At 38.7% G+C, this 12,961-nt stretch overlaps 1 protein-coding gene across 6 annotated transcripts in view; it reads right to left on the bottom strand.

Moving 5' to 3' along the window:
• Window positions 1–12,961, bottom strand: part of hmg20a (high mobility group 20A) — a 52,529-nt gene that overhangs the window by 17,013 nt on the left and 22,555 nt on the right. For 4 of the 6 annotated variants that reach the window (XM_060853876.1, XM_060853875.1, XM_060853872.1 and 1 more), the window contains exons 2-4: window positions 8,068–8,163; window positions 5,071–5,218; window positions 2,298–2,513 (exon numbers count right to left, since the gene is read on the bottom strand). In XM_060853876.1, the coding sequence (XP_060709859.1) occupies window positions 2,298–2,513; window positions 5,071–5,218; window positions 8,068–8,162 (459 nt within the window). In that variant the 5' untranslated portion in view covers window position 8,163. The remainder of the gene's footprint in view (window positions 1–2,297; window positions 2,514–5,070; window positions 5,219–8,067; window positions 8,164–12,961) is intronic. The other 2 variants (XM_060853874.1, XM_060853878.1) reach the window with 1 other exon arrangement.

The following is a 12,961-nucleotide window of genomic DNA, read 5'->3' on the forward strand; positions in this document are numbered from 1 at the left end:
CATCTCTATGACTCTATGATCTTAAAAATATGCTCATAGTTTTGAACTCCCCCACCTTAGAGGGAAGACCTTTGCTGCTCACCTTATGTATGCTCCTCATGATTCAAAAAAAACTCTCATTTAAGATCACCCTTAACCTCCTACTCTCCAGTGGAAAAAGTCCCAGCGTATTTTTATAACACAAACCCTCTATTCTGGCAACATCCTGGTGAACCTTTTCTGAACCTTCTCCAATTTAATATCTTTCTTATAACAGGGTGACCAGAACTGGACACAGTACTTCGGAAGAGGCCTCACCAACATCCTGTGTGACGTTCCAATTCCTGTACTCAAACATCTGAGAAATGAAGGCGAGTGTGCTAAATGCCTTCTTAATCACCCTGTGATGCAAACTTTAAAGAAATAGATCTCTCTGTTCTACAACACTACCCAGGATACTACCATTAACCGTATAAGTCTTGCCCTTGTTTGTTTCACCAAAATTGCATTTATCAGAATTAAACACCATCTGCCATTCAGCCAATTGAACAAATTAATCAACATCTCTTTGTAATCTGAGATAACCTTCTTCACTGTCCACTATACCACCAATTTCGGTGTCATCCAAACTTATTAACTTTACTAATTAATCTACCATACAGACCCTTATCAAAAGCTTTACTCACGTCCAAGTAAACAACATCTAGCGCTCTGCCCTCATCAATCCTTTTGGTTATTTCCTCAAAATGCTCAATCAAGTTTGTGAGACATGATTCCCTTTGCATAAAACCATGCTGACTATCCCTGATCATTCCTTGCCTCTCCAAATGCATGCAAATGCTATCATTTCGAATCACCTCCAACAACTTACACACCATAAATGTCAGATTCACAGCTCTATAGTTCAGAGCCTTCTCCTTACAAGCCTTTCCTAAATAATGGCACAACGTTAGCTGACTCCCAGTCCTTGGCACCTCACCTGCAGTTATTGATAATCCAAATATTTTTGCTTGTGTCACCACAATTCCCTCCCTAACATCCCACAACATCCTGGGATACACTTGATTGGAGATTTAGCCACCTTTATGTTTTCTAAGACCTCCAGCACTTCCTCTTCTGTAATGTGAATTGTTTTCAAAACATCAATATTTATTTCCCTGAGTTCTCTAGCCTCCATTTTTTTTCCATTGTAAAAACAGATGTCAAATATTCATCTAATATCTCTTCCATCACCTGAGATTCAACACAAAGATGATCGCATTGATCTTTAAGAAGCCCTACTCTTTCTTTAGTTGTTTTTTTTGCTCTTAATGTACTTATAGAATCTCTTTGAATTATTCTTAACCTCATCTGCCAAGGCTATTGTACATCTCCTGTTTGTCTTCCTGAATTCTCTCTTTAAAATGCCTCTAAACTCTTTATATTTTTCAAGAGATTAATTTGATCCCAGTTATCTATATCTTTTTTTTTATTCTTGACTATAATCTCAATATCTTTATTCATCCATTGATCCCCACGCTTACAGCCTTACTCTAACAGTAAGTCTCTGAACCTTTGTTATCACACTTTTTAAAGCCTCCCACTTGTCAGTTGCCCCTTTACCTATAAACAGTCTACTCTCATCAACCTTTGAAAGTTCTTGTTTCATACCGTTAAAATTTGCTTTACTCCAGTTGAGAACTTTAACTTTAATGGAAGGCTTATCTTTTTCCATAACTATTTTTAAAACTAAGAGTTATGATCACTGGTTCCAAGTGCTCTGCTATTAACACTTAAGTGAATCATCCTGCCTTCTTTCCCAAGAGGTGGTTAAGATTGCTCCTTCTCTAGTAGACACACTTACATATTGATAAAGAAATTTTCTTGAACACATTTAACAAATTCACGCAAGATCTGTGGTTCGTGTCCCTTAAAGCTCTGTTACTACAAAGAAATGTTACAAAATTACATCCATATTAAAAGGAAGTCTACAATTCTGGGACTTTAGATGCATTCATTATGAATTACTAACTTAACAAATCTAACCTCTCAGCAACAAAGACAGAAATTGCTGGAAAAAGTCAGCAGGTCTGGCAGCATCTGTGGAGAGAAATCAGAGTTAGCGGCCAGAGCTTTGCTTCAGAATAGCAGGACCTAGGAATCATGTCCTCATCATTACTAGTTCTGAAGAAGCATCACTAGACCTGAAACGTTAACTCTGATTACTCTCCACAGATGCTGCCAGACCTGCTATGCTTTTTCATCAATTTCTGTTTTTCTTTCCGACTTCCAGCACCCACAATTCTCTTTTTATTGTTTAGTATCCATCCTCCCAGTACCTGTTTATCGTCCACAGGCAATTTGCTCCACTCATTTCCCAACATTCTGGTGATTTCGGAAAATGGAACATCCGGCCGTTGTGCTCGAAGCTGCTCCCGACGCTCATTAAGAAATCTCACATATCCAGTCAGTGGAGCTTTTGGTGCATTGCTGTCCTTGGTTGCTTTTTTCCTTTTTCTTCCTTTTGGCCAGCCCCCTTTCTTAGCAGTTTTCTGCTTAATAATACAAAAAAAGCTGTTTACCATGCCAAAGAGACTCACCCCATCAAAAATCAAATCAATCCATGTGTAGTTTGGTTGAGACACATTCTTCACCAGTTAGACCACCTCCTTTTTTTAAATTCAATTACTCAGTTTGCTAGTTCATTCAAACCAACAGTTTAACTTATTTCACATCAAAGCTACTGTGGCCACAGAAAGATTACGCAGGCTGTAAAGAACCAAACCTGGTATTCATGTTTTTCAATTATTTACAACAAGTTTTATTATGAATGAACATTTTCAATCTTTGCACTCCCAAAGCTTTACTGCTCATTTCACTTTATGAGCAAATTATAAAGATGAAATATTTCAACAGATACAGTCTCCTGCTAAAGATACTGCCTGGTCTAGTAACAAGTCATAGAATACAGAGAATGTTAAATTCAATTCCCAGTCTGTGCTCAGTTTACTGACCTCAGTCTAGTTTCTAAAGAAAACACCGCATTCTCAGAAGGAAGGCTGGCAAGAGAAGCAGAGTTCTCATTTCTCATTGTTATTGATCAACCATTCTGAATATTTTAGTGGAAAACAGTACTTAGCTTGGCTGTGGCATCACCACTGTTCAGTTGCATATCATGTACCCCCATCAGGAGAATAACAATTAGACAAAGCATTACAATGTAACTGCGGCATTGGAAATCTTTATCTTCAAAGACTGGAGTTTTTTGTCATATTTAATATCTTGCCAGATAGTGGGTACATTCCAAAAATATTTATAGGTTTGATATTTAAACCCCAACCTATGATTGGAATATAATTAAGTTCACAGACATTTACAGTAGACTCCCCACAGGGAGGAGGTTCATTTCCTACTGAAAGTCTAAATTGTGTTTGATTCATGTTTGCACCCGTCTCTGAAATGGTTTTTGAAACTTTCCCAAACTCACTCTGATCACAGATGTAACTATCACATTACACGTAATAACGTTGGTAGGCAGAAAATATATTACCTTGTCTCGAGACATAAAAGAAAGATAACCAGGATGAAAACCATGAGGTCACCAATGTGATTTCAATCACAAAGGCAGGTACTGTACTGAATAACAAAAGGCTTATTGTGTACAATACCTGTACATGAAATGTTTATCATTGTGTGTTCAATTCAGCAAGAAAGAGCAATTAATCAATGTGACTCTTGGTACAAATTTTGAGATTGTCAACATCAAGGACTGGGGAATATAACAAACACTCACAGTCACCGAAGGTATAGTTAATTGCAGATGTACCTCAGTGTGAATCTCATTGGATTAATGTGACATGTTTTTCTACCAAATCATCTTTGGCCTCTCTGACAAAAAAAAGTTAATTTTGTGCCACACTAGATAGACTTCTGTGCCATTAGAATTATTACAGCTCTCTAACCGTCACAGCTGGGAGTCGTAGGCTTTAATTCCACCAGACTGTGTTGGATTTTATCAGAGGTCCTCGCTCATTTTTTAATCCAGTTCCCAAATAACTCACTTGAGTAACAGACATATTAGTTCTACACGTTTGAGCCAGTAGCAATTCCAAGGAGAGAAACTAGTTCCTCATATTAAAGTAGTGAGCCACGTTTTTCAGAAGGCTGCTGAAATAAAAACAAAAATGTTGGGAATACTTAGCAAGTCAGGCAACATCTTTGGAGGAAAAAAAAGTTAATATTTCAGGCGCATGAAACTGTGGAGGTTTATTTCCGAGCTAGAGCTGAATTAGCTGAATACAGCTGGAATAATAATGCTCTCCACAAGCACAATCTACCCAGGTAACTAAAGGAAGACAGACAAATAGCATGGTTTTCTGTACGCAAAATCTACCAATCACTAATGTTCACATGCCAAATCATGATTGACAGATGGCAATTTGGGCTATATACAAAAGGATAGATAGTATCACTGCAGCCATAATGTGAACATGAGACAGAACTTACAATAAGTGGCACTTTTATTCTGTAATATGGAATGGTGGAGGAAAGCAAAAGAGATAGAGAGAGATCTGAGCCACAAGCTCTGGAATTTCATCCCCACACCTTTCTTCATCTCTACCTCACTTTGTTCCTTTGAGATACTGCTTAAAATCTCTCTTTTTGGCTAAGCCTTTGGTCAGCCAACCCAATATTGCCTTATGTGGCTTGATGTTACTTAATAATGCTTACATGAAGTTACTTGGGATTCTTGATTATATTAAAAGTGCAATAGAACTACAGTCATTATTGTTGAATAAAAACATAATCCAATTATATCCAACTGTTAATGTCTGGTTCTCCTGGAATACAGAGTTAATCTATTAGGACTCTTCCAATGCGTTATCCTGTCTCCTTCCTTAATCTTCCACAATAGTTTTATTTCCATTTCAAATTTTTCATTAAATTCTCTTAAGTGGAAAAAAAGACAGCTTGAATTTATCCAAATTAATTTCCAAAGAAATGTGAATTTTCTCCTCTGAGTAAAAAGAGTACTGCTTGTGGCTGAAGAACAATGCTTCTACTGTATTCTTTAGCAATCCAGGGATGAACACAGATGGCTTTGAAACTCACCTCCTCCTCACTTCTTTGCTCATTGCTATCTGCTGCCTGAGGGGACTCATTCTGCAGTAACTGCACCTGGGACAGATCTTCCACAAACTCTGGATTGTTCAGAGACTGCGAGACCCCAGAACTGTATGAGCTTTCTGGTCCTGAAAAGCTGCATAAAATGAAAAAAGGCTTTAAAGTTTGCTCTGCAAAGAAGTTCAGAGTATAGTGCACTGATGTTACAAGGCCCATTTAACATATTAACACAAATATGCTCTTGCATAAAAAAAACTGCACATCCGTTTATGTGCTTCTCATGCAATATTCCTGGTTTCCCACTTCAAAATGTTCCCACTGGCACTACCAGTTAGAGGACTGCAACCACAATAACTAGGATGATGTCATGGCATACCTCAAATGCTCTCTCCAAGTATAACTCTCAACTCCGGAAAGGCAACATCTGTAATTGCACTGCTGGAGTGCTTTTTACAATTCACAGTGACATAGTACAAACAATTCACACACCCACCTGCACTCTTTAGTGGAAAGAAAAACACTAAAAAAACTCACATGAAAACTTCAGAAATTCAGTTACCCTTCACTAGCATCCAATGACAACACTGTTGACTTTTATTGGGGCCAGTGCAGGTCAATGACCATAGTAGACTTCCTGCAGCAAATATCCAAGCTGTGTTACTATGCTGTGCTTTTTCAAAATTTGGTAAGTCAACTGCTTCTGCATAAAATAGAAACTAATAAATTTCTGGGATGCATTTCAGGCAGACAACTTCCCTGGTTGCACAGAGCATTTGTCAATCAACACATACTATTACCAGTTCTGTAGACCATCTTAACTATGAACAATCTTGATAGAAAATGTGTCTGCCAATGTCTACTTAACATATCATTTTGTTCCCCAGTAAGACCATTGTGACTTGAATTTGAATACCGTGCTTACTTAAACTGGCAATCCAACAATAGATTTTGCCCATTCAGGTTTATAGCACAAAAAAGTGAAGCATCATTGGTAGTTGTGATGATCAGAGCAATTTAAACTGCTTATGTCACACATTAGAGAATATATATTTAACTCGAAATCTTTCACAGCATATTCATATTGACACATGTGAATCCAGTGACTGTACTGATACCACACAAGTAACAATTTGTCTTGTTTGGTTGTGCTATGTTTAATTAGGAATTAGAGTCAAATAAGATGAAGAGTCCCCATCTATCCACCACTTGCAATAAGGCTGTTCACAATATGCCTTCAAATTCTGGTTTGTGCATGTAAACACTGCTGTTCTCAAGGGAGCCAATGGTCTTGGGGTATTACCACTGGACTGTTAATCCAGAGAATGTTTTGGGGACCTAACTCAAAATCCTGACACAGCAGCTGGTGGAATTTGAATTCAATAAATATCTGGAATTAAGAATCTAATGACCATGAATCCATTGTCGATTGTCAGGAAAAACCCATCTGGTTCACTAATGTACTTTAGGGAACGAAACTGCCATCCTTACCTGGTCTGGCTTACATGCGATTCCAGACACATAGCATTATGGTTGACTCTTAACTGCCCTCTGGGCAATAAATGCTGACTAGCCAGTGACGTCCTCATTCCATGAATGAATAAAGGTTTTTAAAAATCGCTTCAAGAAACAACAGCCTTTGATTTAGATTGAGTTAATCAGAAGCTAAGGCCTCTACAACATGCTTAGTGATCAAGAGGCATTGCTGAACAAAATTGTTACAATCACAAATATAAATTGAAAAGAGTATGGTATCAAGCTTCCAGCAGAAATATCAACATATGGAAAATGTCACTGAACAAGATCACTTCTGTAGAAGTGGATGAATGAGAAAAGTGAGAACATCTGGCAACCTTCCAAGACAGCAGCTTGCACAGCAATTACTGCTTAGTTACATAACAGTATCAACAATATGATGCACAATCCAGGGATATGGAAGTTTTGTTTACATCTCTTACTTCTGTTTTTTTTATGCTGCTCTGAATGCTAGCTGCTGTGTATATGCTGAACAGAGATACTATTGAATATTCCAGTAATAATGTCTGTCAAGACCATCTCAAAACAACTGATCATTTGAGCGAGCATGAGGCTGATCTGTGCCTGTACAATTATACATGGTAGAAGTCAGGGCTTTAAAAGGTGGGAGAGAGAATATGCAAAACACAGTGTGCGCATGACCTGGAACAGAAATAAGTTTTCTGTACAATCCTATATAGTCATACAATTCTTGCTCTGTCCTCAATTCTCTTCCTCACATTGTAAATGGCTGTCAATTTTCTTTCTTATCGTTCCAAAGAGCTTTCAACTCTTGACTAAGGTAGTTTAATTGACGAAACCACCTAATTAACTGTTATTGCTTGGTAAGCATGTTAGTGGCCTTCCAAAGATCGTGGGGTGCAATTTAACTGAACCGAATTTTAGTCTTTGTCAATACAATTTTGGTCATGGACGGATCCTTTGGTCTCCATATCTCAGGAATGCTGATCTGTTGCAGCCAATGACTAACTCAGACTTGGATTGGAATAGCTTAGATTAGACTTGGAGTTAAATTGTGAGGACTCCCACAGCTTGCTTGTCTCCCAATGCATATACTGTACATGTTCACAGAGAACATGGGCAGGTTACTGGGGCTTGCCAACATCAATTAAAGTTTAAAACACAAAGAACTGCAGATTCTAGAAATCTAGAACAAAAACAGAGTGCTAGACAAACACAGGAGCTCTAGCAACATCCGTAGAGAGAAGAGATTTAACCTTTTGAGACCAATGACCCTTGTTCTGATGAAGAGTCACCAGGCTCGGAACATTAACTCCTGTTTTGCTTTCCATTAAAGTATATTGGAGAAACAGTCAGCATGTACAGGGGAACAAATAAAAATAAACACTACTTACCCAGTTTGCTTCCAGCCTCTGGTATCTTCTCACAAACAAATTAATCAAATACAGTACAAAAGATCAGTGCCTTTGGTAAGACTACAGTTTAACATACCCTGCATCGACTGTCAGATCTGCACTCTCTTTTGACACATCATCATCAGCAAAAATGGGTGGCAATGCTGTATTGGACATGAGTTCATCCATCATTCTAAGAAGAAAATATTACATTTTAGCAAATTCCCATTCTCAACTGCACAGGTTCAATTTGATTTTTTGAGTATCATTTTGTTCATTCTTTCAACCTTATTTGCATTCAATAGAATATTGTTTCAAATGCCAAAACTTTGGTTGGAATTTGTGTCATTCATAGGGTAACTGCATCCAGCATCTGCAGTCCTCACTTTCTCCGAACTGTTTTAAGGATCAACGAAAGATTTTAATCTATGTTTCAGCATTTCTGTCATCACAACAGTGCTTGTTTGTCAGCAATATTCAATAAAAAAAATCAAAAGACAGATTCCTGTATGCATAAAATGCGCAACTGTGCCAATATCATCTGACCCCAAAACACCTGCAAAATATTAACCGGCCATCCTGGATCAAATGTTTTGACAGGTTGAGTATTTACAATATATATAGATATAGCAAGATAGCAGAAATTACTATTCAGTAGAATTACAAATGACAAATACAGTTTATAAATGGTGCACCTCAAAGTATCCTTCATCTGCTATATATTCATTCTTTATTTATTTTGGAACTCATTATAATATTCACATTTAGTTCTTAAATATAGTACTTCAATGAAAATCGCTTTATTTTGAATAGTCTTATGGATGACATAAAACACAGGACAATGATCAAGGGAGTCTCAGGTGCAAAACCTTTACAATAACATGGCACAGAATTTGGGTCAGTATGATATTCCACAACAAAGCCCATAATAGTCTGTACTCACTGCATGCAATCTATTTGTTGTTTTGGTTTTTTCAAAAAAGTGTTACAGGTGTTGTGGAAATACGTGGTTTGCTGCAGACTTTGGCATACAATTATGGCATTTGACACCCCAGTTACTCTGGCTCTTCCAAACTTACTTTAAGATCTCACTGTGAGGGCTAATTAACAGATTATATAATGGCGATGTCCTGAAGCTACAAGAGAGAAGGAAATAAAAGCTTGGCAATTGAATTGCCCACGACAACATTTACACCTCAATAAAGGGAACCATGACCAAAGAGACAAATCACGGTGACCCTTATTTCGCCCGTCCTTTTAACATTCAATGGCTTCTGTTGAATGCCTTCACAATATACTTGGGTCCTCTGGAATAGAATAGGGCAGCAGAAGTGCAGCTCATTGAGTCTATCCCAATGTTTCCAACAGAAATCCGGTCAACCCTACCACCTTCCCACATCACTTATTCATTTCATTTTTTTTCAACAATTATTGTTTAATTTCCTTGCTAACACTAATTTGAATCCATATCCACCAAAATATCAGGAAGGGGCACCTGCCAATTCCTAACCACTCGGTGTAAACATTTCCTCGCTTGTCGCCACTGGTTCTTTTGCCAGTTAACTTATGAAGTTTGGTTATGGGATTAATGATCCTCCAGCCACTGAAATCAGTTTCTATTTCTTCTAGTTACCCCTCAGTAAATTTATACATGTTCTTCAAATTCTTTCAGGCATCTTAGATCTAAGGAGAACAACCCCAGTTTCTCTGTAATCCCTCATCTCTTAAGTCTTAGTAAATTTGTTCTCAAGTCTCTACAAAGTCTTCACTTCCTTCTGGTGCCTAGAATTAGAAACCAACTCACAGTGGAGTCAAATTATTTTATATTGGTTCAGTTAAAAAAAACTTTGCTTTCATTCTCTTTCCCTCTATTTACAAAGCCTTTCAAAATGGCAGTTTTCAATACAATATATTGTACAACCATGGCTTTATCAGACAATTGTACACAACTTGGTTATCCACATTATGTAAATAGCTCCACTTACTTGAACCTGACATTGCATCAAAATAATTTTCCTTTGTGTGCTCTTTGTTTTCCTCAAAGGCTACATTTTAAGAGGCTACTATTTCAGACTCAAGAACACATGTATTGGATGATGTATAATCTATTAATGCCTTTTCAATTTGTTTTCACATTTATGGTACTTGGGACAGATACACAAGCAGAAATAGAAAAATTTAACATAGCATCAGACAGCGGGAAAACAGATCCTTTGGTCTAACCAGTCCATGCTGACCACAGTCCCAAACTAAACTAGCCCCATCTGAATGTGCTTGGCCATATCCCTCCAAACATTTCTTATTCATGTACTTATCCAAATGTCTTTTAAGTGTTGTAACTGTTGCATCCACCACACGCTAACCATTCTCTGTGTAAAAAAAGTTGCCCCTCATGTCTTTTTAAAGTCTTTCTCCTCTCACCTTGAAGGTATGGCCCCTAGCCCTGAAATTCCCCATCCAGGGGGAAAAGGGACCTGCCATTCACCTTAACTATACCCCTCATGATTTTATAAACCTCAATAAAGTCACCCTTCAACTTACCACCCCTCAGTGAAAAACATCTCAGATCATCTAGCCTCTCTTCATAATTTAAACCCTCCACTCCCAGAAATATCCTGGTTTCTGAATCCTCTTCAGCTTAATAATATCACTCCACAGACCAGTGAGGTCACAGCAAATGCATTGTCATTACACGTACACGAACCCAGGCCATTTTAACCAGACCTTTGAGTTATCATATCTCAGATCTCAAATCACAGACTAAAGGGGTTATGAATTTCACACTATTTATTTAAAAAGGATCTACTACATTTTCTCTATGGAGAAGCTGATGAACACATGCAGCCTAATGCTAGAGTACGCATTCATTTGCAAGGAATTAATTATTAGTGTTTTTAGGTTTTCCTAAAATCTTTCCTTGAAAACTGCTCTTTTCTGTTGCAGCCTTCTCTCCCACCTTGTAGGCCTCTTCTGCTTCCCTTCATCTTTTATCCTGTTTACCTCTTTCTTTCAGACTCTCTCCTTCTATCCCACTTGGAGCCATGTCCTTTCCAGTGCCTTCTGCCTGCAGCTTCTTCCTTTCTATACCCCATGCTTGCAGAGCCTCCTCTTTTTCACCTTTCTCCTGCGATATCCAAAACTCTTTCCAGTGTACTTCTCCCATCCAATTCCACTCCAAATTCTGGCATCAGGCCTCAATTCTCAGACACTGGAACATTAACAATTCCTGGACCTATCTCCCAGCAACCCCTAAAGCCTGATACCAGCAATCCTCCCTAATGCACAGCTCCCAGCAGCTTCAATCCCCATAAGACCCAGCAATTGCTGGATAATTCCATCAGACAATGTTTCCTTTGGATATCTCCACTGGATGGCAAATACCAGAGGTTAAATGTTGGCTAGACTGCATCCTAGCATGTAGTTTTCTATCAGTGTTTTGAATTACAATGTAGAAACAGGCCCTACAGCCCAACAAGTCCACATTGACCCTCCGAAGAGCAACCCGCCCAGACCCATCCCCCACCTTACATTTATGCAGACTAATGCACCCAACCTGCACATTCCTGAGCACTGTGGGCAATTTAGCAAGGCCAATTCACCTAACCTGTACATCTTTGGAATGTGGGAGGAAACCGGAGCACCCGGAGGAAACCCACGCAGACACGGGGAGAATGTGCAAACTCCACACAGACAGTCACCCAAGGCTGCAATTGAACCCAGGTCTCTGGCACTGTGAAGCAGCAGTGCTAACCACTGAGCTGTCCTCCAAATGTTTTATATGCACAAACATGACAGAGTTGATTACTTGTTCCCCTACAAGTACACCCAGTAAAGGGTGGCATGGTGGCTCTGTGGTTAGCACTGCAGCCTTGCAGCACCAGGGTCCCAGGTTCAATTCCAGCCGTGGGCAACTGTTTGTGTGGAGTTTGCACATTCTCCCTGTATTGTGTGGGTTTCCTCCCATAGTCACAAAGATGTGCAGGTCAGGTGAATCAGCCATGCTAAGTTCACAGCATTGCAATCCAATTTCCATAGTATTAGGAGAATTAGTCAGAGGGAAATGGGTCTGGGTGGGTTACTCTTCGGAGGGTCGGTGTAGACTGGTTGGCTGAAGGGCCTGTTTCCACACTGTAGGGAATCTAGGGAAGTGCTCACCCAATTATCCCTTAATTAACAGATAACCATCATTTGTAACTAGTTCTATTTGGCATGGTCTTGAGCATCCATGCCAGATCTGAGGGTACAATAATCCTGGATAGACAGGTTGCCACAGGACAGTAGCCCAGTGACTTGCTCACTGGTACTGTGCCAATCAGTCGCAAATGCAGAAGAGGAAAACCTGTGATTGCAAGAGCATGAGAATGATAGAATTTTGATTAAAACAATAGCTTCTCTCAGATTCTGCCTTTCTTGGGTATAGGGACCTAATTGTTCTGACTGATTATAGAGGGGCTGTGCTGCCTAGACCCTAGATTATCACTGTGTGCTCTCCTCTCCTGAGCCCTGATGCTGATGGTTTCACTTTTAAATCCCCAATGCAATATCAGTCCAGACTCTTAATTTAGAATCACAACAATGATTATTATGTAAGAATGTATCAGTTTGTTTCATACAGTGTAAAGAAAAATATTTCAAATGCAATTATGAGAAAAACATTGAAAACACATCTTAATGTCTTTAAGTTAGATGTTTGCAATTATCAAAGCACTAAAGCACTGATACTTCCCATAATATATCAGCAGAGTGCTATATGGTTCAATATGCCAATGGTTGGACCAAACTGAAAAGTTGGTCCTGTTGCTCAATACTAAATTTCCATGACTTTTCAAATAATCAATGCCCTGTTAAAGTAATTTGAAGCTAATGGGCACTGTGCTGCCTGACAGTGTGACCAGATTGGAGGAATCAGTTCACAATGTACAACACATCACGAAATTAGAAGAAAATCCACATCGGAACATAGTTTAAATTAACACTCATCGCATTGCACA

Source organism: Hemiscyllium ocellatum, chromosome 42, assembly GCF_020745735.1.
Source record: "Hemiscyllium ocellatum isolate sHemOce1 chromosome 42, sHemOce1.pat.X.cur, whole genome shotgun sequence".
Classification (NCBI taxonomy): Eukaryota; Metazoa; Chordata; class Chondrichthyes; order Orectolobiformes; family Hemiscylliidae; genus Hemiscyllium; species Hemiscyllium ocellatum.